The sequence below is a fragment of the Zootermopsis nevadensis genome, unplaced genomic scaffold, assembly GCF_977971745.1.
Source record: "Zootermopsis nevadensis isolate Lab colony 2312 unplaced genomic scaffold, Znev_1.0 Znev_ptg000030l, whole genome shotgun sequence".
In the NCBI taxonomy this organism is placed as follows: Eukaryota; Metazoa; Arthropoda; class Insecta; order Blattodea; family Termopsidae; genus Zootermopsis; species Zootermopsis nevadensis.
Genome location: NW_028259162.1, coordinates 13531125 through 13557085, shown reverse-complemented (window position 1 = coordinate 13557085; position 25961 = coordinate 13531125). Strand labels below are relative to the sequence as shown.

General features: G+C 37.4%; 2 protein-coding genes and 1 long non-coding RNA gene across 5 annotated transcripts in view; 2 read left to right on the top strand and 1 right to left on the bottom strand.

Annotated features, from left to right (window-relative positions):
• Window positions 1-362: 362 nt before the first annotated feature.
• LOC147872141 (uncharacterized) lies at window positions 363-4826 on the top strand. Its single transcript, XR_015537814.1, has 3 exons — window positions 363-508; window positions 2957-3146; window positions 3730-4826. It is a non-coding gene; the product is annotated as an uncharacterized LOC147872141 (long non-coding RNA).
• A 4314-nt stretch (window positions 4827-9140) lies between these two features.
• LOC110840539 (lachesin-like) overlaps window positions 9141-25961 on the bottom strand; it is a 126599-nt gene continuing 109778 nt past the window's right edge. For 2 of the 3 annotated variants that reach the window (XM_087358356.1, XM_087358357.1), the window contains exons 5-11: window positions 24925-25080; window positions 18535-18663; window positions 17140-17277; window positions 11924-12073; window positions 10583-10657; window positions 9848-9934; window positions 9141-9628 (exon numbers count right to left, since the gene is read on the bottom strand). In XM_087358356.1, the coding sequence (XP_087214482.1) occupies window positions 9459-9628; window positions 9848-9934; window positions 10583-10657; window positions 11924-12073; window positions 17140-17277; window positions 18535-18663; window positions 24925-25080 (905 nt within the window). In that variant the 3' untranslated portion in view covers window positions 9141-9458. Of the gene's footprint in view, window positions 9629-9847; window positions 9935-10582; window positions 10658-11923; window positions 12074-15661; window positions 16576-17139; window positions 17278-18534; window positions 18664-24924; window positions 25081-25961 lie in introns of those variants that run through there. The other variant, XM_087358358.1, reaches the window with a different exon arrangement.
• Window positions 18577-25961, top strand: part of LOC110829632 (EGFR adapter protein) — a 743671-nt gene continuing 736286 nt past the window's right edge. Inside the window, exon 1 of the mRNA XM_087358340.1 lies at window positions 18577-18686. The gene's annotated coding sequence lies outside the window, so the exon portion shown is untranslated. The remainder of the gene's footprint in view (window positions 18687-25961) is intronic.

Sequence of the window (25961 nt, the reverse complement as noted above, 5' to 3'; positions counted from 1 at the left end):
TGGGTTGGGTTAGGTTTGGTTTGGTTAGGTTTGGTTTGGTTAGGTTAAGTTTGGTTTGGTTAGGTTTGATTTGGTTTGGTTTGGTTAGGTTCAGATACGTTCAATTAATTTAGGTAAGTTAAGGGTGCGTTATATAGGATTGTTGTTTTACGATGGGTTGAGTTGTCCTGGAGAATGTGTAAATATGAAAAGACAACAATGGTCAGCTTTTATATGAACTGCATGCGATGTTATGTTACCTTAGAAACTAATTGTTAGTTATCTGTTTACTCGGCATGTTACCTTAGAAACTAACTGTTAGTTATCTGTTTACTCGGCATGTTACCTAAGAAACTAACTGTTATGTTATTTGTTTATTCGACATTGATGTGTTTCATTACTGCCGTCAACAATCCGCTTTCGTTATTGCGGAAAGAGCTGAGCTGTGAATCGCTTGTAGAACAAGTACCCCGTAGAGTAGATAATATTGTGCTGTTAAAAAAGTTTTAGAACTTGAACAAAGTTTGAGGTAAGGGATTCCTAATTATAATTATTGTTTATCACAGTTACAGTTTTCATCTGCATTTGTGAACTCTTGTAAGAGAATTAGGCTTGTAGGCAGTTTGTATTCTTAAGTTACCGGAGCCAAAGTTACAGGACATTATTCCCACACCATGTGGCTCAACGCGTCGTTGAATCTCCGTAAGAGTTAGGCTCACACGATATAGAAATAGTTTTTAAGATTTTAATCGATGTCGGAGTTGGTACATCTTTATTGACTCCGACTCCACCCAAAATTGCATCCGAATCCACAGCCATGTGGAGAAGTCCGGGAGAATTCCTGGAAAAGTCCTGGATAAGTCCTTAAGTAGTGCCGGAGATGTCCTGGAGAGGTAATGCGGAGTTTCTTTGGTCATGGAGAAGTACTGGAGAAATCCTGGAGAAGTCTTGAAATGTTATTTGGAATTCCTTAAGCGGTGGTTGGTTTGATCCTATGCGATTCGTTTAAGTTTGATTGGGATAAGTTACATTGTATTAGGTAGCGTTGTAGGTTAGGTTGAGTTGGGTTAGGTTTGGTTTGGTTAGGTTACGTTTGGTTTGGTTAGGTTTGGTTTGGTTAGGTTAAGTTTGGTTTGGTTAGTTTAGGTTTGGTTTGGTTAGGTTAGAATATGTTCAGTTAAGTTAGGTAAGTTAAGGGTGCGTTATATAAGGTTGTTTTATGATTTGTTGGGTTGTCCTGGAGAATGTGTAAATATGGAAATACAACAATGGTCAGCTTTTTTATGAACTCCTGCGTGCTTTGTTATGTTACCTAAGAAACTAATTGTTACTTATCTGTTTACTCGGCATGTTACCTAAGAAACTAACTGTTATGTTATCTGTTTATTCGAAATTGTTGTGTTTCTTTACTGCCATCACCAATCCGCTTTCGTTATTACGGAGAGAGCTGAGCTCTGAACCGCTTGTAGAAGAAGTGCGTCGTAGAGTAGATAATATATAAAGTTTTAGAACATCTGCTCTCCACTCTCTACATTTTAGATTTGATTAAATTTCCGGTGGATATAGTGGTCTCCTACAATTGAACAAAGCTTGAGGTAAGGGTTTCCTATTTATAATTATTGTTTATCACAGTTACTGTTTTCATCTGCATTTGTGAACTCTTGTAAGAGAATTAGGCTTGTAGGCAGTTTGTATTCTTAAGGTACCGGAGCCAAAGTTACAAGGCATTATTCCCACACCATGTGGCTCAACGCGTCGTTGAATCTCCGTAAGAGTTAGACTCACACGGTATAGAAATTGTTTTTAAGATTTTACATCGAGGTCGGAGTCGGTACATCTTTATTGACTCCGACTCCACCTAAAATTGCATCCGACTCCACAGCCCTGTAGAGAAGTCCGGGAGAATTCCTGGAAAAGTCCTGGATAAATCCTGGATAAGTCCTTTAGTAGTGCCGGAAATGTCCTGGAGAGGTAATGCGGAGTTTCTTTGGTCATAGAGAAGTGCTGAAGAAATCCTGGAGAAGTCCTGAAAGGTTATTTGGAATTCCTTAAGCTGTGGTGGGTTTGATCCTATGCGGGTCTGTTATTTTAGATTCGTTTAAGTTTGATTGGGATAAGTTACATTGTATTAGGTAGCGTTGTACGTTGGGTTTGGTTTGGTTAGGTTAGGATAGGTTCAGTTAAGTTAGGTAAGTTAATGGTGCGTTATATAAGGTTGTTGTTTTAAGATGCGTTTGGTTGTCCTGGAGAATTTCTATCGTATTCATCAGGTGGTCGTTAGGAGTTCCTGGAAAAGTCCTTGAGAATCCTGGAGAATTCCTGGAACTTTCGTTGATAAATCCTGTAAAAGTCCTATAGTAGTGTCGGAGAAGTCCTGGAGACTTTATTCGCAAATTGGTTTGTCATGGAGAATTGCTGGAGAAATCCTGGAGAAGTCCTATAAGGTCATTTGAATGCCCTTAAGCGGCGGTGGGGTTTATCCCATACGGGACGGTTATTTTGGATTCATTTAATTTGGATTGACATAAGTTACATTGGATTAGGTTGCGTTTAGGGTTAGGTTATGTTCTGTTAGGTTTAGTTGGGTTAGGTTAGGTTAAGTTTTTTATGTTAGGTTAGATAAGGTTGTTTTGTTTTACGTCTGGTTAGGTTTTACCCTGAAGAATTTCTAGCGTTGTTCGTGGGGATGTCCTGGATACGTGCTGGAAAAACAGGGCTGTGTCGTCAGTAATAAAATCCCTGACGTCATATTTTGTCCGTATGTTCTAGCTTTTTGAGAAAGCAAACGCGTTACATCGCTTGCCGGCAAATTTCTACAGCTTTCTAACCTGAACTCTTCTATTTAAATGAATACCGCAAAGAACGCGAATGGTGGCATTTGGCGTGCATTATTTTTCTATTTAGTAGATATCTTGTCATGACTGTACGTATCTGTTTCCGCTACACTTCATGGACAAATTTCCCTTTTGGTTACTAGGTGGCAGTCAGTTCGTGAAAGTCGGAGTACAGAAGCAACAGCAATATAAAGTGGTTAACTCAGATAATTCAATAAGCCACATACAAAGTATAAAACATGCCTCCTCGTAGATCGAAAAGTAAAAGGAGGACGCCAGCTAAAAGAAAATCAGCGAGGAAAGTTAAGCGGCGCACAGTTTCTAAGAGAAAGAGTAAGTGTAACCTCACCTATATCAATATTAAATCTGAATATATTAGTGGTCGAGACTCATTTTAGGTGTTCTTGCATATGTGTACAGATTGGTAATCTACCTGAAACATATGACGTCCGTTGCATAAAATACGGATCAGGATCTTAGTTTTGGCATATCGGCTTGGTTAGTGTTTAAAATGGCCCCCAAGATTTATGTCCACTTGACCTAGTTAATTTGCAACGAACGTGTCGCATCTTGAATGAGGCTATGTTTTGTTAAGCATTTCGCTGAAGAACTGGAGCTCAGAGACAATCTGTCTGTATCTCAAAAGTCTGCACATCACAGCTAGTGTTCAACATGTGATCCCCGAACACTCAGACACATATTGAGATAACTTATCCTATGATGCTCATTGAAGTTCATCTTTGATTCAAAAAATATATTGTTATTTTGTTCTCTGAGGCCTCCAGATTGTGTAGATTAATTATGGAAACTTTGTTTCATTTTTCCCCAGAAATAAAATAATAATGTGTTTATAACTGCTTGTGTTGGGTTTATAAATACATTCAATATTTAAATGCTGTGTGATAAACATTTTCAGGTCGCCCAAGTGCTCCCAGAAAAATTAAGAAAGCTGTAGAAAAAGCTGCAAAGGAAGTAGTAAGAGATAGTATGAGGGGTAGAAATGTAATGCGAAAGAAATCGTCTGGCTCAAAGAAATCAACTTCTCGTAGATCAAGACGCAGCAAGAGGAGAACGTGAATGTTTGGAATTTATGTTTCTCATACAAAAATGTTCATCCTTGAATATTGATTAAAAACCCATTAACAAATGTAATACAGTGTGTCCAGAAAGTCCCTTCGGGGATTTGAAAAATTGAGCTAGTCACATGCGGTTTGCGGAACATTACAGTGAAACTCTGGAAGCTTTTCCCTGACCTCAGTAGAACGTCCAGATGATATTCGAGCTCTTGTCATGTTCTGTGGAGCATGTCCGCTATAGCAAGTCCGTTAACTGGTGACCTGAAGACCAGTATCTGGAAGGCGATATCGGCTATTCCAGCGGACATACTCCACAGAACATGGCAAGAGCTCAAATTTCGTCTGTACGTTCTCCGTGCTACCAAGGGAGCCTACATCGAGGTCTACTGAGGTCAGTAAAAACTTCCAGAGTTTCACTGTAATCTGCCGCAAACCGCATGTGGCTAGCTCAATTTGGTTGCGCGCCACAATTTTTCAAATCCCCGAAGGGACTTTGTGGACACGCTGTACATTTCAAATGTAATATAAATGTAATATATTTGCATTAATAAATTTTATCATAAGCCCACAATACATCATGAGATTTGCTGTTTTGTGGGCCTATGATAAAATTTATTCATGCAAATATATTACTTGAATTGCTTGCATTTGAAATTGTTATTCTGTAATGTACAGACAGTCCATGCATAGACATGCTTCTGTTTTGCAATAAAAATTTATCTGCAGTAGTAAAATTTTTTTAAGAGTTATGAAGTTCAGTACTTTCAGAATTTCTGTCTCTTAGATCAAGAATTTTAGTTTCAGTACAGTTTGATTATTTTAATGTCAGTAGTGTTTTCAGGGCTTTAATATTTTGTTTCTTTATTTATAACGTTTTAAAGTGTTTATATTGATTGAAAGTGCATAATTATTTTCAAATAAATTGTATTCAGAGAAACATTGATGTGTGTTGCAATCGTCTTTTGCCTGGAGACTTTCGTTTCCAAACTGTGTATTAGTTTAAGGTGTTATAATTTACATCAGCCTTTTGATATGCACTACAGTAACTGGAGTCACAGTCTCTTAAGTTTAAGTTTCTGTTAAGGTTAATGTTCAAGCTGTTTCAGTAAATTGGCCAGGACAGAACTGTGCATTAGGAGTAAAAGGCATGGCAATCAGAGGGGATGATCAGGGTAGTAGATAAAGAACTATATACTGTCCAAAATATAAACATTATTTCCCAGTGATCACTTGTAGATCAGTCTATCTCTATTTACATGAATCCTTTAAAAAGTCATGTACCTCTCAGTCATGGTCTTCTGGGTTGTGATGCTGTGTGCTCTTGTATGCACCTACAAACAGCAGTGATGTTTAAGGGATTCATGTAACTAGCAACAATTTATGATGCCTTTATTCCTAACCTCTTATGGATATAGGACATAAATATTTCCATACATGGACCTTTTTATTTTGACGTAAATACATCTATACGGAAGGGTCATTCGGCAAATAAGTTTAACGAAGACGGGTCACGAAAAACTCGGGGTCGCGGCGTGGGTTTTCGTGAATACGTCTGCGTTAGCGGGTAATATTTTCTTTGGGATTTGGGAATGAAATGAAAGTAACGAAATGGATACATGGCTTTTATTTAGCATAACAAATACACATAGTCTCCGATGAGATACGTTGCTTGTATTTCCTCTGGGCGTTTCGGTGAGTAAGGGCCGACAACAGAAAGTTTAAATTCTTCACGAATTATTTTTGATTTGTAACCAACATATAATTTACAAAGTTGGCTTAAATCGACAGATCTATACGAAATATTTCCTTTGACACCAAAAGAAGCGCGCTAGCACATCGGAGTCGCGAGATATACTGCCCGGAACTTTTCGCCCACGCCGAAAATTGCCGCCAGTTGCCGCGGGACCCCACCTGCGCCTCGCGTATGCGCGGCGCCAACTCAAGGTCATGCTCGCACCGTAGTCGTATACCCGATCGAACGAGACCACATTTGTTTCAATCGTGTTATTAGTGACGACGTTATAGTGTCGGAATCACCCTGCAAACGTTACATCGCCGTTGCCCTGTTACCCCATTTGTCGGTCTGACTTTACAGACGTATTCACGTTAAAATGTGTAAGATCAATATCAACAAATCGACAACAATGGTTACCTAGGAAACGTCATCTGTTTACTCGGCATTGTTGTTACCTAGGAATCTTGACCAAGTGGTTGGTCAAATGTTTTAACCCTTCAGGGGGGTGAGTTTAGTTTCTTTCTCAAGATTTTAAAACGTGGTAAAGTCTTTTAACCCCCTTCCTTTCATTGAATTTATTGCCTAAATATAATTTAAATACAGAGACGTATATTTACGTCAGTTTCTCCGGAACCGTGGTTCCACTACCACTTTTTAATTTTGTTGAATTAAATGTGATATTCGAAATATTTATTTATTTTCGTTGCATAAGTTTTTCGTGTTTAATGAGGAATGGAAAAGATGAATCGTAACTTAACAATTTGTAATACGATATATTTATCTATTTGAGCACGGTATAACAAATAAACAGATAAAACTTTTTTACATGAAACAGAAAGCTGATTCAAATGTTTTATGCCTAATTTGTGATTCCGTTACATTTTCAGAATCGTTATCACATTGTCTACTTTCAAAATACGTAAATAGGCTTTCCGTTACGTACAAAAAATATTTCGATCGCTTTGATGGCTAGAATAATTTCATTTTAAAAAGTCGTATAAAATGAACGCGTAACTGATACAAAGCAACCTGGTAATTCAAACGTTAGTCGTACTCCATACTAATTGCCGTTTATTAGGGACAGAAAAAAATAAGTTGATATCCAAATGGTTTGAATCTGGTGTTCCTGCACTTCGTGATATGTTGTGTTGATTAAAGTAATTTTACACAAAATACCAGTAAGCTATCCTTTCATGTATCAGCTATTGATTCTCGGTGAAAATAATTGTAGACCTTATGACACATATCAAACCTAACAGTTTCAAATATCTTTATATTTACAAACGAACTATTGTTTTACAGTGTAATATTATAACATGCTACCTGGCGTCTTAAAGTTACACTGATCCTCCATTTTACAGTGTTTAAATATTGTTTAAATGTTCTCTTTCTGACACACGGCTTCTTGGACTTAACTTGTTGCTCTGCCTTGCGCAGCAGTTACGTTGTAAGATATAACATGATGATGCGAATGTCATCAAATACATACATTCCTTATTCCCTCTGTCAACTTCCGTACGTAAATTATAACTCTTACATTTTAGATTCCTTTTATTTTTTTTACTTTGTAACAAGCCGCTGTCAGAAATATTTCTTCCAAAATTCCTCCTATGCACAGACACGTGAGAGCGGTGACTTCGTATGACACACATCGCCATTTCAGTAGGTCTAATATAACTAATAGCGTGAAGGCTATATGTTAGGGAAATGTTTAATTCAACAAACCCTAAAGTGAAGATGAGTGTCTACTGAGACGTTGCACCGGTAGAAGATTATATCAACGTTTCAGTGGTGCATGCTGCCTCCATCATCGCCCTGATGATGGAGGTCCCACAACCTCACACAGCCTAAGGTGTTCCTAGTGTAACAAGCTAGGCGTTGTGGTGTAATAGGCACGCTTTTACGTCGATTCCCGGCGGTGCCCGAATTTATAACTTGTGTTGGGCAAGGCCGTGGTCTAGGCAACACGGAGTTTTCCTCCGGGGGCTTCCCCGGTTTCTCCGTGGCATCCCAACAATTACTCCATTCACACACAGAAGAAGGCAATGGCAAACCACTTCTGGATCATCTGCCAAGAACGTATATGAACAGGTCCCAGTCCGAGAAAAGGATGGAAGGATCCTGTTCATATGGACCTGTCATCAGACAGAACACTACAAATAAAAAAACCAAAAAGTGTTACGTTGTGGCAACGCCTTACATTGTATGTGAACCTCAGCCGGTTTGATGGATCATATGACGGGTGTTTTCATGATTTGCCTACGTTTTACCACAAATATGTGTGAATAGTGAGTTAAGGTAGGACGCGATCATCTGAATTCATACCGCTGTACATTGATTGTCGTCCCATGTTTTTCTGCATCGCACATCTTGGTTTAGGCGACAGGCCCAGTGGCAAATTTCACTTCTCGGCTCTGTCAGTAGTCTGTTGCAGGACTCATTGTTTTCTTTCCGATAATCTTAATTCATTTCATGAACGTATGAAAACGTGCTTCATGGCACAAACATTTTGAACGATAGGTGAGATTTCGTGTTAACGTATACAGCGAGATAGACGATGACTGTCTTCTGGTAAGTTACCTTGTTCTCTGGCAGATGTTTTCGTTGCCTCCGTCATCAGGGCGATCATCCTAAAACATACTTAGCTATTCTTCTCGTGAACTAAGATGGCGGATTTGATATAACGTGGAGAAACAGCAATACGTAACTAAAATGTATAATTTATCGAAGTTTCCCTGTTATACAAGCTGCAGTCTTGAAATATCCATAGCTTCAGAATCTTGAATTACAGTCTCACATATATTTTTCTTGGAATGTATTATTTAGGGGCACTGCAATTAAACAAATTCGAAACAGTTCGTTGTATTTCGCTTCCAAGAGTTTGTCCATTTGCAAGATTTACAAAGACAGTATTATCACAGACTTCATACAACCATGACAACACCAGAAACGAAAAATATTGACAGTAATTTATATTATACCAAATGATTGAGTGACAAACTGTTATGAAACTCAAATGCGGTTCTGATCTGTGCTGCTTTTATTTAGGTTAAATTAGCCACCACAACCATTCCCAAAATATATATATATATATATATATATATATATATATATTTGTGTGTGCGTGTATGTATAGTTAATTTTTACTTAGGTTATCAGCGGGATAGATTTTTCTTTCAATGATAAACCGTTAAGTAAATTTTCCGTCGACTTTGTATGCACAATAAAAGAGCTTATTAATATCTCTTTACTTGCTGTGCTCTGTAATATCTAAGGTGACGGACTGTAGCTTATAGCATGCATTGCGATTGGTTATACACATAAACTGTTTCTGAATGCCTGATGTAATTTTTAAGAAAAGGGCCATATTTGGATTTTACAGCGTTCCTTTCCTACTGTGTGAAATATTCTACCACCGACTATTTACAGGAACACATTTACAAATTAACACTTTTCTGCAGAAATGCTGTTGAAGAAAAATGTAAAATATGTGTGGATAATACTTTCAATTTCATATTTACGTGAAGCTAAGGTATTTCTTTATTTACGATTAAATTTTTGACACTTATTTCCTACGTCATTTGCATTGTCGTCTTTACATTTTCTCATTTTAAACTCACACGCGCTGATATAAATAATGGAAGCGGCATGTTCAGTTTAAGATAGTATTCAGTCACGAAAACACTTTTCACATTTTTGTCACCGTTTGGAATGCACTGGAAGCTGTATTAATCTCATGACGTTTCCCAGCAGTCGACAGTCAACGCAGAAATCCGATTGCGGTAGACTGTGTTATGAACTGATTATTCAGCAGTCTGGGTAAATGCAGTGCGATCAGCTGCAGACGTAGAACAGAATAGCACACGCTGAGACCCAAACCACGTTCCACTGATTTTTGTCTCTGTTAGGAGATGGGGATGGTTTTGAAGCTGAGCTGTATGCACCGGGGGGCTGTTTGGCGGGATGCGGTCCCATCGAGGGCAGAGTGTAATCTATATCATAATCTGGAATGGAAAGACGTTATTAGAATTGGTGACATTTCAGGTTATCGAAACGTCGAGTATAAAGGTGACTGTCTTCTGGGTTGTTAACGCCGTGTAGTGTGGTAGAGGTAATTGCCACCTCCTTCATCAGGGCGAAGATATCGCACGGCGCAACAGCCCAGACGACAGCCATCTCCGTCAATATTTAGTTGTAAAAATTACTTTATTAACTCATTTTACCTGAATCCCTCCATTCCTCGAGATCAATGTCGCTTTGAACTTGGTTCTCTGATGAGCGGTCTTTCCAGCTTTTTCCCTTGCCTCGCGCTGTAAATTAAAGGAACGCCACAAGACATTCTCATATCAGCATTAATTATGAATATGTAGTGTCTGTATGACCGAAATATTTATGAATAGGAGCTTGAATCTACAATTTTTCGATACGTTTTCTCTGCATGGGCGTGACGAATTGGCATTACGGTTACATTCATTATTGATCCCGGCACAAGAATTTTGAATTTCGCCTAAAATTTAGAATTAAATGGTGCAGATACCTGTCAACAAAACGTAAATAGGGCAGGCTGACTATATATACTTCCTAAAGGACGACAATTTGTGATCCAGGAGTTCTGTAAGAGACTGTAGTGCGTAAATCCACACTTGGTCTGATTTTGTCGTAACAATATTTGTGAATTCAATGACCGGCCTAGATAAGTTACAGGACACCGTAAAACCAGCCATAGCGCGATGTTTACAGAATTCCATTTGTAATACCTATTAGGAACAAATTTATTTATTGAACCCAACACAATATGCTTAGCAATTAATTTTTTATTAATATTATTATATACCTATATATTTTTACCACCAAACGTGGGATATTTCGGCAATGTATTTCGCCATTCGTAACCATTCCAGAGAAAATTAACATTTCACACAAATGCTGCACGACACGAAGTGTAGTGATTTATGTACCTTTCTTCCTGTTTGTGTTGGACAGTGTTACCAACGCAAACGTTGACGTGGAGATAGTCGTTGGCGCTGGAATCTCTGAAAGTATAAATTAGAACCTATTTACACGCCGTATATAATACTTCATTTATTTATATGCAAAAAAACCGCTGTACACTAAGTAGACCTTCATGTCAGTCGTCACCATCGGACTGAAGTTTCAATACAGCAAGTACCAAAAGTTCATCACTGGAAAAGATCCTGAGCCATTGACATCCGCATTCCGTCCTTATAAATTTATTGTCAATGCTTTCCATCTTAATATTATCATATAATCTCCTTCTTGATACTATAAATTGTTCAGGATTTGAGAATAAATTTAGAGGTAGAAATCTGTGCCAAGTTCAAATGTTTGTTGGTATCTACGAAATATTTTGAGTAAATAATTGACAGCAAGACTTGATTTTAAATCTAAAGAACATGTCAGTTTACAATCGATCTTCATATTTATTTCCGCATTCATGTTGTTTATACAGTATTGTTACATGTGGTGGTCTTGACAAATTTTACTGAAATATTATGAATTAAATACATTTTTTCGGTCCATGTGTGTGAAGGATGATTTGGAATTTCAAGTAAACTGTTTTGTACAGTAAACACAAGATATTTTTTGTATAAGTTTAAAGTAGGCAATGTTGATTCAGCTCATTTAATATATTTACATCCTTGACAAAATCCACATAATGTAAATAACAGCCAGGTTTTAAAAAAATTCAGTTAATTTCTTCATTATTATTGCGCTGCATCAACAGCCAGAAGGCCAATAACAGATACAGCACAAGAGAAAAACACAAGAGCACGATAACAGTGATTATTAAAAAATTACGTGAGTGATGAGGAAATTTATACATAAAAGCAACTTGCTACTGAATACGTCAATATCTCTGTAATAATAATAATAATAATAACAACAACTAATTACTCTGAACCGGAAATCTTTACCCTTAAAGTTCCGCTGGTAGCTATGATTATCGCCTGCTTTAATGATCAGTAACTCTGCTTGTTTCCAACAGAATGTTTTTATGATTCTCAAAGTAATCAGAGATTATTTCCAAACGGATCTGAACAACTGGTCTTTGCAATTGAGGAACATTGCGTTATCGAATGTTATGTAGATGAGCTTCGTCTTCAAGGGTATCAGTGCTAAGTGAGTGCTTATGATGTGTGTTAATATATAAAATGCCATAACGAGGAACTTCGTTCACTACGTAAACACATTTACACAATTCAAAAATGGAAGCATAGGAAACAGAACCGCTACTCTGCGCATGCGCCTTCATACCCTAGAACTTACTGAGAACTTACCGTCCAGTTTTATGACTCCATCGGTCTCTCCCAGTGAGTTCTTGGCGACGCACTTGTAGGAGCCGAAGTCACTGTGTTTGACACTGCGTATCTTCAACAGCATGAATTTGTTGTAGCCGTTGTCCGTCGACACGGCTTCGTATTTGTCCCCTGATATTAACAGCATGCACATACACAACCTGTTAAGTTATCTTATAGAAGGCAAGCATTTCAGAATTTGCGTATTGATTTCTAGCTGCTAAATCACAACGATCATTCAGTAACATTATTCTGGGAGATTCTGTTTAATCTAAATTACGTTTCCCTGTCAAATCAATATTGTTTTTGTGCCCCGTGTCTTTAGGAGGCATGTACATTTTTAATTATTTTTGTGAACCACTGGTAATAATTTAAGTAGCTCAGTCAGTATAGTGAATGACTACGGACTGGACGACCGGGGTTCGATCCTCGACGTAGGCCTCCAAATCGACTCTGGGGTCCGCCCAGTCTCCTCTCCAATGGGTACTGGGTCCTTTCCCGGGGATAAAGCGCGGCCGGGGTGTGAAGCTGACCACTCACCCCCATCTAGAGCCGAGGTTAAGAATTAGAAGGAGCTATACCTCCGATTTCAAGTAAAGAGACAAGGGTAGTTTCTTATAATATTTTCCCTTTTGATGTAGTTTAAATCGATGTAAATTCTAAATGTATATACAGAACTAAATATAAGCAGAAAATCTCTGTTCGCTATTGTGTCTCTGCAGTTGTTTGCCATTGCTAATATTAAAGTTGAATCTGATGAACACAAAATTGCTTTTAAATCACCAAGTTCCGATCAGTAAACTGTGTTCTGCTGTTTGTTGTAGATCTACGTCTTCTTTGTTGGGTTTCAAACAATTTCCACAAGGGATTTTGTGTCGAGTCACAACACGAATCTGTGTGGCACACAATTTTTCTTCGTATCTGAGAATCGTTGCTGAAAATGTTTCTGTTGGCTCAGTTGTCATTTCGTGTGGCTGTGAAACGACGCTCTCACTCGTTCAATAATTAATCACGGGACCAGCACACAGGCTGCTGCCTTCGCTTGAAAAAAAATACCTTCCTCCCTCTAGCACTGCAGAAAGCTCTAAGCCTATTACGGAAACAACGGATAAATATTCCGTACGACAAGCTCCGTACTGATCTAGTTTTAAATTAATGTGAGCATTATAAACTATTTAATCAAATGTGATGTTCTTATGTTTAAGTTATAAAAGGTACTTTCTTGCCTACTCCATGGACCCGAATCTTTCCTGAGAAGCAAACAGTCGCTCAGCCACTTAAGAAGTTCCTAACATTTTATGGAACCCTAAGGTTCATTACCCTGTTCACAACAGCCCGCCACTGGTCCCTATCGTGGCACACATTTCCTAAAAATAGGCCATGACTTCGTGTAAGAAATCCCGGTTCTGTGATGTGTCCATAGATTCTTGATTGAAATATGTAATTACCTCATTTTACCGTTAACTTTTAATTAATATGTTCAGTTTGAGAGTTTCCGGTTACCACCAATATAGAAACAGAATACACTAATAGCCTATTAAGACAGTGGTCTTAATAGGCTATTAGTGTGGGTTATTATTCGACACTTGCCGACATGCCAGATTACGACCATTTTATAAGTAAGTTATGGCAGTAGTGTAAAATCCGTATTACGACGTGTTACATACTCACTCCAACTAGCTGAGCTGGTTAGCAAATGGCTGTCTCTCCGCGGTAGAGTATTCAACTATTCAAGACATTTCCTGTTGGAAAGGTCTTCCTGAATCCCCTAGTGTACTCTAAAAGGGGAGTTCAGAAACACAAACAAGTGAAGCCATTAACGTGTGTGTGTGTTGACACAACTGTGTAGTTACATTAACCAGTTATGAGTGTACCAGCTTCATTCCACGTGACTGCAATGTGATTTTAACCCTGTTAGCATTAACAAAAATGTAAAATCTTTACTCTGAACCCTACAGGAAAGGATTTTTTATATTAATTATACAAGAAGGAAACATTTGCTATTAAGTCAGTTGTGTCATAGTATTTCATACCGTGAAAATTGAACTGGCGTGTAATTGGCTCCGTTTCTGCCAAGTCTGAATTAATTTCTTACACTCCTGATGTATAGACCTAACCAGTAAACCATACATCGTCTGTATTCAAAACATACGTATACGTTGAAATGCTATCAACAAACAATCTCTCATAAAAATGACACAGTATAACATAAAATACAAAAATTAAAGCTAAGAACTTAAGTTTGTATTTAGTGATCAAATGTAATAAGAACATCTGGGATTTAAAATTTTAATCCTACAAACATAGCGTGTGAAATATCTGTATTCGGATAAGAATTTCACCTTTCCAGTCTTGTTAGTAGAAGCATGAAGATTGTGTAGCCAAACTACATCCATGATTATGGCATCAGTCATCACTGACCATGAAACAGAAGAACTTTATTCGATGACCTCGTATCCTTACTGCCTGTATCTTACACGCCATCAAAATCCTCCTGTACAAATTAATAAAGAGTCCCACAAGAGCAAAATAAACTGAATATCACCACTACGTGGGATCGCATATATTATATAAGGTTTTCATAATAGAAAGAAGTTATTATTTATATGAACAGGTCTGCTAAAATTGCAGCCTTCTGGGATAACTGAAAAATTATCAGTCGATTGATAGAATGAGTAGATTCCACAAATGTGCGCCTTGTAATCGAACTCCATTCACGAAAATGGCAGAAAATATTACATACAATGCGATCTATACGAGATGCAAATTTTGCTCCTTCGCTTCAAAATGCCTTTGTGTTTTTCTCAGGAGTTCGATTAATTTTGTTTATGCCGTTAAATTTTCTCTCGTGGGATATTAGGCATTGCTCCGTTCAGGGTAAGTGAGATTTGGAACAAAGAAGCACCAAGCTCGCCACTAAACGCTCGAGTGCTTGAGGTTTTGCGCCGCTTATGAAGAAAGGAAGTTCGTAAGTCGAATGTAGCGTTACTCCTTGCTTGCGTTCTGTGAAGATAATCTTAAAGCCTTTGGATTTTAAATAAAACTATTTGATAAACATTTGCTGATACACACTTTATTTAAGAACACTCATGAATGTAATTCCACTGGCACTTTCATTCCAAGACATTTGCTTCTTGGGATATAATAAGATTAAATTATAACTTACGAAAACTTCTTAATTTAAATTAGCTCAATGATAAATTTTATTGCCTTTACTGTCATGGATGTTCTGATACACTGATTATCAATTTATATTACTATGCTTAAATTAATTCTTACTTTCAAGTCATATAAAACCCTGAAATTATTTAAGTTAATTTTTAAAGTACTAGGCATCGAAGTGAAAAATGTCGTAAAAATCATTGAATTTTTTAGGGAAATGTTGAAAAGTAAACTCTTATTATTAGTGTTATATATAACTCAGTTCTCTGGCGGTACTATATACGTAATAGATATGCAGATTGCACATATTTAACTTTGTACCATCTTATGACGTTCAATATGTGACTTTTTGATAACGATAAGCCCTTGAAATCCACAAGCAGTTAATTTCTTGAAAATCTCATTAACTGCCGACAGAACACTTGAAAGGAAACCTGACTCTGAAATGTTTCGAACTGCTTACATTTGATTCGCCCAGTGACCGTTATTGATATTTCGTATATAGAAGGCGGTGAGGAGAACAGAAGCAGCAGAGATAATCAGCAGATAAGAGTATGATAAACTGCGTATTTTTCTACTTTATTGGATACAAACACACACTCATATACCTGGAAATGCGATGTTATTTCTTCCCAGTCTTTGGTAATGTTTGTCATACATCTTGGGAGAAAGGAGACCCTAACTACAACATTACTTCATTTTCACATTGAATATTGCTGTTAATAGTAAGCGTATATACAAATTTCGAAACTTGTTTACGTCTTGTTTTCCAGTGTCGGTTATAAATCCACTGTTTTTATACTTTGTGTACACATTGTCAAGTTCCTTTCAGCAAGAAATACTTCAAATTGAAGAATTGCGTCCACAATATTCGCCGTCACAATCCTGGGAGATACGTGAGATACAACGGTCACGTGACAGGAATATAAAACGACTTGCCACGTGACCCGCACACAAGAAATCTTGGCTTTGGGTGCGCGTTTGTAATTCGTTCGCGAAAAAATGTTACATTCTTTCCACTGATTTAGACAGACCCACACGGAGAATTTATTTTGGAATGAATCTATTAAGATTTTGAATGAATTACATGTGAAGTTTGTTGTCGTCTTCTGTTGTGCCAAGAATTAAACTTGAGTGGGAAGGTAAACACTCAATATAATTCTGCATTCTCATTTATATTTTCTAGTACAACAAAAGGCAATGATTAACATTTATTTGACACAGGTTCTAAGGGTTAATGCATTTTTGTTTGTATTTAATATCTGTTAATATATTTCTGTACATAAAGTAGGTATATGCATTTTGAAGAAACCAACCACGGCTTAACTTCATGGAGGAGATGCCTTGTTGAGAAACCAAAAACCTTTCTCTCTTTTCGATCAAGTTTAATAATATCATCTCATCTATGCCTATACCGCCCAAGTGTTCATCATGAGTCCTCGTTGCCGTGTTGGTGGCGGTGCCAAGCCTCTCTGAAATGTCAGTAAACTTCTACCAATGAACCCAGAAGACAGATCATTTTTTTCTCGACGCTGTCAAAACCTGAAATCTCACCTCTGCCCCTACAAAGCTTTATCTCTTTCAAATTTCAACTTACTTAACCTTGATGTTTTATGTGTGGTGTAATCTCTGTATAAGTCAGTTATAAAAGGACCAGATTACTTGCGAGTTCATGGCGCGGGGGTGAAGAGCAAGGTGATAAGAACTGCGCGCGCACCGACACGCTTTTTTTTATCCGTTCTACCTGGCCGTTCCATGCACCGACCAGGCCGTGCCGAGTGCAACTATCCACAGCACTACGCAGTTCAGCTAGCAAGCACTCTGGTCCCTACTGTACATGTACGCAGATACACGCAGGTTTCGTTGTATTGTTTCATATATGCTAATTGTTTTTAACTTTCGATATGGAACATCAGAAAAACTTAATGTGAACCCAGTAACGATTTATACGATGTTGAAGAGTCAAGATTTGCTTCTGAGGCTCAGAGTTTTCGAGTGACGTCACCACGGTGGTGACGGATTGTGGCTTCACTTACCCGACACGATCATGTCCCCTCGTTCTGTCGTCCAGTAGTTGATAGATGCGGGGTACGCCTCGGAGTGACAATCCAGAGAAACGTCCTGCCCTAGATACGCCCCTACCAGCTGATTCGATATGGAGAGCATCGGTGGAACTGTAGCAGTACAAGAAATTCAATTTTATGTCTGTCGTTATCAGATTCCTTCAGAGTCAGAAATGTCGATATCGGTTTCCAAATTTACGGAATGAAATGTTCATACATGTTTATTTTTCCATATATGTTTCATGGGTCTTGTACAGTATATGCAAACTTCAACATAGGCTGTGTGCTAGAAATATGACGCAGTTTTTAAGTTGAAAAGATGTTTACTTTATTTAGTCTAAGACTGAGATACATATATAATATTTTGTTCATTATTAATTTAAAATTAATTTATCAGAATGTTATTATGTTTATCAGACTTGTATAAGTCAAAGCGTTTTGAGTAATGGCTTAGAGTATTTGACCGAAATAGTAATTTTATTATTCGAAAATAATAAATAATGTTTTTTGCATTTTCATTATAACTGTGAATTTGTTAATTTACAAGGACCACGAAGCCATAAAAACTTAATTTCGTCACTATTTATTTAATAACTCTGTCATATCGTCAGAATATTACAGTACTCCTGTTCTCAATGTGATTTTCAGTTATTATAGACGCTTAAAGCCCGGTCTACACGTAACGTCTTATCGTACGTTTTGTTTGATCAGTTAAGACGTATCAGTCAAAATGTTACGTATGGACAGAGAAACGGACGTTTTGCCTGAACTGAATGAAGACGGACGTCTCTCAGAAAACGGATCGGTTAGAGCATTGTTTTCCGGTAAAACGTCAGTCTTTGTAGCTTCTACCTGTCGCTAGAAATCTTAGAGTAGCAGTCAGTCTCTCATGGGGTGTGATAGCCCTTCTCATGGTCTTGTATTTCTGGAGTTACTAACGATAGTAATTTCAAATAAGTGTCCGTATCCATTCGTAAATAATTACGCCAATCTTCAGGTTCATGACGTAATTCCCGAAGCAAATTCACATGAGAGAATCTGCCCCTCTTTAGCAACCATCGTCTAGACCACCGTGAGCTACGAACAACTTTCTTTCTTTTCAATTTCACGAGACACAATGAAATAATCGCTACTTCATCCATGGTATCTATGAAACTGAGCAGAAAACGGTAGCTAAAACGTAAATAGTTTTACCTGACCATCTTAACTGATGAAACAAAACGTACGATAAGACGTTACGTGAAGACCGGGCTTTAGACAGTAAAACTGTGCTTCATTCAACTTATAAACAACGCAGAACGGTTTAGCCACCAAACTAATTAATTTAATCTCTTAAATTATTCAGCCGGTGAGCTGACTGTAACTTACACTGAACCCTAAGCGCTACTCTCTTGCTGATTGAAGGTGGCACTCCATTGGACGCGATGCACAAGTACGCCCCCATGTGTAAGCGACTGACCCGCACGATGTGCAACACTTCGCCGTCAACAACATTCACTGAAAACCAGCAGACAGACCCGGTGAGTACTTGATTAGCTGTCAATGACTTTTTTTTTGTTGCGTACTGAAACTACGGCATTAACCACGTGTATTTTGTCTCAGAAATGTTGATCTTTGCCGATGAAAGTGTCTGTTCTGATTAGGGTATGGGTCAACCGTTTCGTTACTGGGATGGCCGGTTCGAATCCCGCTAAAAGGCGTGGATGTTTGTATTTCTGTGTTGTGCTACCCTGGCCTGGCAACGGGCAGATCACCCGTCCGAGGAATCGTAATTCTGAATTGTAGTGGGCCAGAAAGCTTAATACGTAATAATTTGTGATGATGATCTGTATCATGACCTTATTTTACCCTTGCATATTTTTTTGTAATAATTAGACATGTTTCTTGCAATAAATAAAAGCCCACGTGTAGCTCATATAACAAGAAGGAGGATAATATAATAATTTATTGTACCTGAATTATGCATTCGGTTATTTTAAAATACCGGTATAGACAAATTAAACCGAAGAAATGAAAACCGGAATTATATGAGATACTAAGTAAACCACATCCAGTACAATGAAAGGGTAGACTGACAGCACTAACTGAATTATCTTGGTGACACTATAAACCTTTCAGCAAAATATACTGTACTCTGGGCTGTTGCGCTGTGCAATTTACTGACGTTTCAGAGAAGCTTTCTGCCTCTGAAACGTCGATTAATTTGTTCTAAATCACGCTCCTCAGGGTCCCATAAAAAATCATCTTCATTTTTGCCGCAGGAAGGACCTGAGATCTTACATACTCGATGTTTTCTTTTTTATTACTTCCGGTTCCGGGTTATATATATAATTTTATTATTATTATATCCTGCACGGCGTCGGTCTGATGCTTTAGATACCTGCGTGAAGGTGACTTAAAAAGTTTGTTAAAGTCTTACAAATTTTCGTCTCTTCGACGCCATGAATTCCTAAAAGTATTACCTCGCTTGTTCTTTAATTTAGTAGTAATCAGATCTTAGTAAATTTCATTTTTCTCTCTCTATATATAATGATATTCCTTCTGTCAGATCTTATATACATCGCCCTTTCGAAAGACCCTGTATTTTTAACTCTATTATTTGGTACAATAAGTAAAGGGGGAGGCAGATAATCGTATTAGCTGCCTGTATTGCGGGATGCGTCCTCTCTCTTTTTTTCTTCGTGGGTCGGACTTCTTGCCTATACAAGCAACGGGCGTCCCTAGAGAACTTTGGCTAGTTACTGTGAACGAGATGCTGCTCCAGGCTGAAGCTAGCACATTCTCACCGGAGCTTGATCCACGACGGTCATCACGACAAAGGAGAGGCAATCCCTGAAGCGACTTCACGTGAGGGGGCTATTCAAATGGGCTGTTTGCTGCCAGACGAAGGTACGAGGGATAACAATGCGAACTCTTTCCATGCCCTACTTTTGTCCGAAATTCAACGAATCTTATTGTTATTTCGGAAAGTAAGTCACGAAGTATCTCCTCGAAAAAATCATTTTAGAATCATAAAGGAAAAACTTGTGAAATATTGGTTTCCAAATATACCAATGCTAGCAAATTGGACTACGCTCTCATCAGCAGGCCAAGTTTCCGACCTCTGAGAAATGATTACAGTTCAGTTCATTAAAGACCAGTAAAATTATAAACGATTCTTTTTTTAACAAAAATTGCATTAATGGTATGTTGTATATTCTACTTATATTTGAAAGTAATGTTGTTTTAAGTATTACAAAGTGTCATAATCTCTCGAAAAACAATGAAAATTTTTTAAACATTCTGTATCACATGGAAAGAAAATACATACATGCTTTTGATTATGTAATGTATAGGGTACGGTACATATTGAATATTGGCACCTGATTGTTGTTAAATCTGTAAATATATTACTCGCAGAGAAACAGCTTGGAAATGGTAAGTTTAGTCTATACACCAAATGCTTTAAAGCTGAATACCCTCATCCGTATCTTCAATCTCATTAGTGTGGCATGCACGAAGAGCCATTTTGTGGCCAATTTCTGCGTGTAGTTTTTGCTAGTACAGGTTCTCACTATATTAAATTTAATCGATATAGCAACAGTCTCACACCGTCGCCATGTTTTGTAATTATAAAAACGCTCGTACAGAATGTTACGTTTAAGACGTATCAACACGTTATATATCCGATCGGTTCGTTAGTTTCCGAAACGAAACTCAAAGACTTCGCGCGGCCGCCATATTTTTATTTTAAATTATACGAAAGAAATTGCCTTGATGGTTGTTGATGTTTATTTTCATATACAATTTCATGATTCTGTGTATTACTGGCGCTAATTTCACTTGCAGTTCGTAAATTCGTCAAGAGAGTCTCACAGTTCCAGTTCTTAATTGCAGTAAGTCCAGGAAATTAAAAGTTATTTCTAATATTTGTCTGTTTAGGGGCTGCCTCTTATTACAGAAAAATATCAGATCACCTATCGGCTAACGGAAGGGATATGTTTTAGACGTTGTTCAAAGAAATAGGGAGTCATATTTAACACCGATTTTGATAAAAGATAATTAAATGATGTATAAATACAGATAATAAATACAGATAAATGCGGATCAGTCCAACGAATCAACCGAACTGAGTAAATCCTAGGGACATTTCACGCAAAAGGGAAATTTAATTCATATCCATACATCCGTTTACTTTGCCATGTTTTAAATAATAATTTTTGTCGTCACCCGTATTTTAAATCACAAAAAACTTTTCATTTTAACTTATAATTTGAATGGAAGGATGTCAGCTCTAAAAACGCACATGCACTTTTTACCTTACAAACTTCCTGACGTTCAGAAACCATAGGAGTTGATGTTTGTTACTGGTAACAAGATTTGTAAATAAAAGGAAGTGAATATTTGTCATTTCCACCTTAGACAGACAGAAATTTGTTTGAATTCCTCCTTTCCGTTAATCCAGGTTTCAGTACGGAGCGGATCTCCCTTATCCGGTATCAGACAGACAGTTGGATGCAGACTCGTTAGTGCGCTTGTCTTCACGACAATTCTCTTTATTCTGTGTGTGTCGATCATCACATCCTCAGTCTGCTGACATCCTGTCTCAAGATGATTTTGCTCGGAACAAATAATTATAGTTGTGGTATATCATTGGAGATCCCGTGCCGTAGCCGCGCGGTCTGAGGCATCATGCTTCGGACCGGCGATACGGAATGCGCGCTGGTTCAAGTCTCGGGGAAAGAAATTTCTCATGAGATTTTCGACCAGTGCATGGGACCGGTGCCAACCCAGCATCTTGAGGAAATTGGGGAGCTACAATGGGTAGCGTAATATGGTTATGAAAACTAGCAATGGCTGGGGGTTCGTCGTGCTGACCACACGTCACCCTATATCTGGTTGGATGATCGTTCATGTCTGCTTAGGCATGTGAACGTGAGGCCAGCAGGCTTTGGCTCTCAGAGGGCTCAGACTGAACAGGAAGTTACGTGCCAAGGGCAGAAACAAAATATAGTACATATTTACCGTATTTAATCTTCGGTTTCTTAAATGAGGCTAAACTTGTAACTGAATGAAATTTAGAGCTCCGTGAACATGTTCATCGTTTAACATGATCGTGAACATAATTTTGATAAAGGCCTATCTTATCGATCTGTAAATGTTATTGTACGTATATGAAATACTAATTTTTGTATGGATTCCAATTACGAAATGAGAAAATGCATAATACTCTTAAAAATTTAAGGCGGTGGGAATAAATTACTTTTGTAAACTAAAACTACGTGGGAGGAAAAACGACAACGCGTGCCTTTTTAAGTTTTATTAAAATAACTCGTAATAGGCATAAATTATTTGTTTCCTGAATATTTTATATTGAAACATTTGCCAAAAACAGTTATCTTCGAACAAACTACAGGTTTTGTTAAGAGTGTACCATACATTTTTATATATTTTAATTTGCACGTAATTAAAACTGTTTCATTGATAGTTAGTTGGGGGATTTGTTTATGTTTACGTATGGGGCCAATTTTGTCATCATTAAAATTACTCGGTAACTGCTACAAAAGTTGTTTCCTCCTTTAGGATAGCATTTGTTGTAGAATGCAGTTACTATTTCTGCAGTCTCTGCTTTCACATTGCAGTTCCCTGCATTTGGTGACAAATTAATGGGCCTTTTAAATATTGATAGTATCATATCATACATTTTATCCCATACTATGTATTCAGCAGAAATACAGTACAGATTACAACGTCTGAATGTATTAAAAATGCAATTACTTATAACTTGTGTTATATTTTCCACACTCTTATTAATATACAGGAAAAGTATCTCTGTTATTTTAATTCCAGAGTTTTATTTTGTAAGACGAAACCTAACGCGTCTATTTTATAACAGAAAGGAAATAAAAAACCTGATATACACGAAACCTATAATTAAAAATTCTACACCCTATAAAATGCTATATTCCGCACTTCTACAGTGGTTTGCTTCAGCGCTGTGATCAATAGTATGCATTGATTTACACATGCACAGAAGTATCCAATTTCGATACAAAACCCGATGTTTAATTCTGTTAGTGAACTTTAAGCCCCAGCTCATTTGCCTATTTCCATGTCAGTTCTTTTATTTATAATTTGTTTAATGAAAGTTATGGCTAAATTAAAAGAGACGACCAGCGCTGAATTTTTGAGCTTAGGAAGAGGTAGCGTTGAATGTTTCAAGACACTACTCGTACACATAGGAGACTCAGTTAAACCTATAAATAGTCGGAAAATGATAAAGTCAAAGTGTAAAGTTTATGAATAAAGATAAGAAATGTCATCCACATCAGACACCGATCGGTATAGATTCTGTGGAAATGTCGCACTCTTTAATTTTGATTGACATATGTCAAGATAAATTATTCGTCATTCATAGAAAAGCGTGATTTTTTTTTTGTTAATGTGTATAAATGGAAAAAGCTGGCCGGACTTCAAATTTTAAAATGCTGTTGGGGCATATGGCAGGAAAAACCTTTCGAGGCTTTGACATCTTTAATAGTTCAAATGAACACTTTTATACTTCGAATCAAACACGGCGCGTCTGAAATACTAAGATCAGCTGTTTAATGCTGAACAGTGTAAATATTTCTATTTAATCTAAATATAACACATAAGCTACATATATAATCTGTGGGCAAAATTAATGTTAAAGTTAAGTGGTATATGTACTAAACACTGTGCCCTGAAGAGGATGTGACCTGGAATTATCAGCATATATAATTTTATTTGTCTTAGAATTTCTGTTGTATTCTTTCAAGTGTCTAGGAAAGATATAACTTGATTTCATACAGTTACTTATAAGAGACCAGCAATGTAATTAAATGTGACACTAGTTTCATCTACCTTGTATTACAGAAGACACTTTGAATGTCTGCAAAATATGGATTAATCATCAGCTGTTGTGTATCATTGTCTTGATTGGGTTTAATAATATTTGTTTAGTAGTATGAAAATAGTATGATTAATCTGTTATCACGTATTTGATACAGTACGTTGAAATTAATTATATTCAACGCCCTTTAGATGTTTTAAAGGAATAAAATGTTAACTTAAACGTTTATAACTGCATGCAGAACATATAATGTCGAAATCATATGACGCTGGAGAAACAGGTTGCACGGAGCAGAGATAGAATATAAATTTGATAATACAGCTAGTAAATTTTGTAATGTAGAAGACTAAAGCCAATGAAAGTTATGTTTACACTGATTAAGCACATCACGTGCTTAAACTTGGTGAAATGATGTTTCAAATCCTGACATACACTGTGGATGAAAACGCTTTAAATTCAATAGAGGGGAAAGTGTTGGGCAAGGCCGTGGTCTAGGCATCACGGAGTTTTCCTCCGGGGGCTTCCCCGGTTTCTCCGTGGCATCCCAACAATTACTCCACTCACACACACAGAAGAAGGCAATGGCAAACCACTTCTGATCACCTGCCAAGAATGTATATATGTATGAGCAGGGCCCTGACAACCTGAAGGGGATGGAAGGATCCTGTTCATAATATATGGACCTGTCATCAGACAGAACACTAATAATAATAATAATATATTTTAAAATAAATTATTTTTGTAATGTTAATAGCCTTTGAGCTTTTTTCAATGTCAGAAATCGTTACAGAAATAAATTTACATCGGCACAGACGCTGTAACATGATATAAAACTGGTGTCATTGCAGCTCTACATGTAAATACGTCGTAATATCTGCTGGTATTTTACCAGTTGTATTACTTACCGTTTTCACCATTGTAGATGATGGCTTCACCATCCTCCCGTCTCCACATAACGTAGGGTTCAGGGTACCCGGTCGCCTTGCATGTCAGCGTGACGTTCGCCGTCTCCCTGACAACCATGTCCGTGCTGGTTTCCCTATCCACTATGGATGGGGGAACTGCAAAAAAAAACCGGGAAGTTCTCAGAGGAACTTCCACGCCTACTATCCTTCAGATGTTTCTATCTGTGGTGAGGCGATCTAGGATTATGTTATTACAGGGTGTTTCAAAGGCCCCGTGCAAATGTGAGAACAACAAATTTTGGAAGTGCGAAGTGTTTTAGAAGTCCCTGTGCACATACAGACACACACGCACTAGATGACCTATGTGATTGGAACCACGTGACTGCCTTCCTTCGGTAAGATGTGAAGTGTTGTAAGCGTCACTTGACCATCAGAAATATACATGTGTTTTTACAGGTTGACAGGAACTTTTTAACCACTCGGTATATTATTTAGTGATGTAGTTCTATGCATAATGTCCATTGGTACGTTTCCTCACTACGTTAAAAGTCAGACAATCGTGCATTTTCGAGTGTTTATGTTTGTAAATACTAATATGCAAAATAGTTTGATATGAAGTCATAAATATGTTTATAATCCCTATCCATAATAGAATTTCACATTCCTGAATATAATATTTTATTAGCTACTGTGGTCAGAATAAAATATTAAACGTAATATTACACAGCCGCCATGTTGTTTTCTTAAGTTATACAAAAGCGTGCATTAAAAATTATCGTGTTTCATGAAGCTGTTATCATATTTTTCCTCCCATCTCACAAGCTTTCATATTGTTGTTGTCGATGACATGATACAGAGTAGAAAGGTGTTGTGGCCGCATTTGACAAGATGTAGGGGCCACGTTTCTTAGCTACATACTTTTTATTTACATAACTAATAAAATTTTACTTATTTAATAAGTTATTAACCCTTTGAAACCGATGATCGTCTAGATAATATTTTAAGATTCGGTAGTATCGCGAATAAAGCTCAATTCT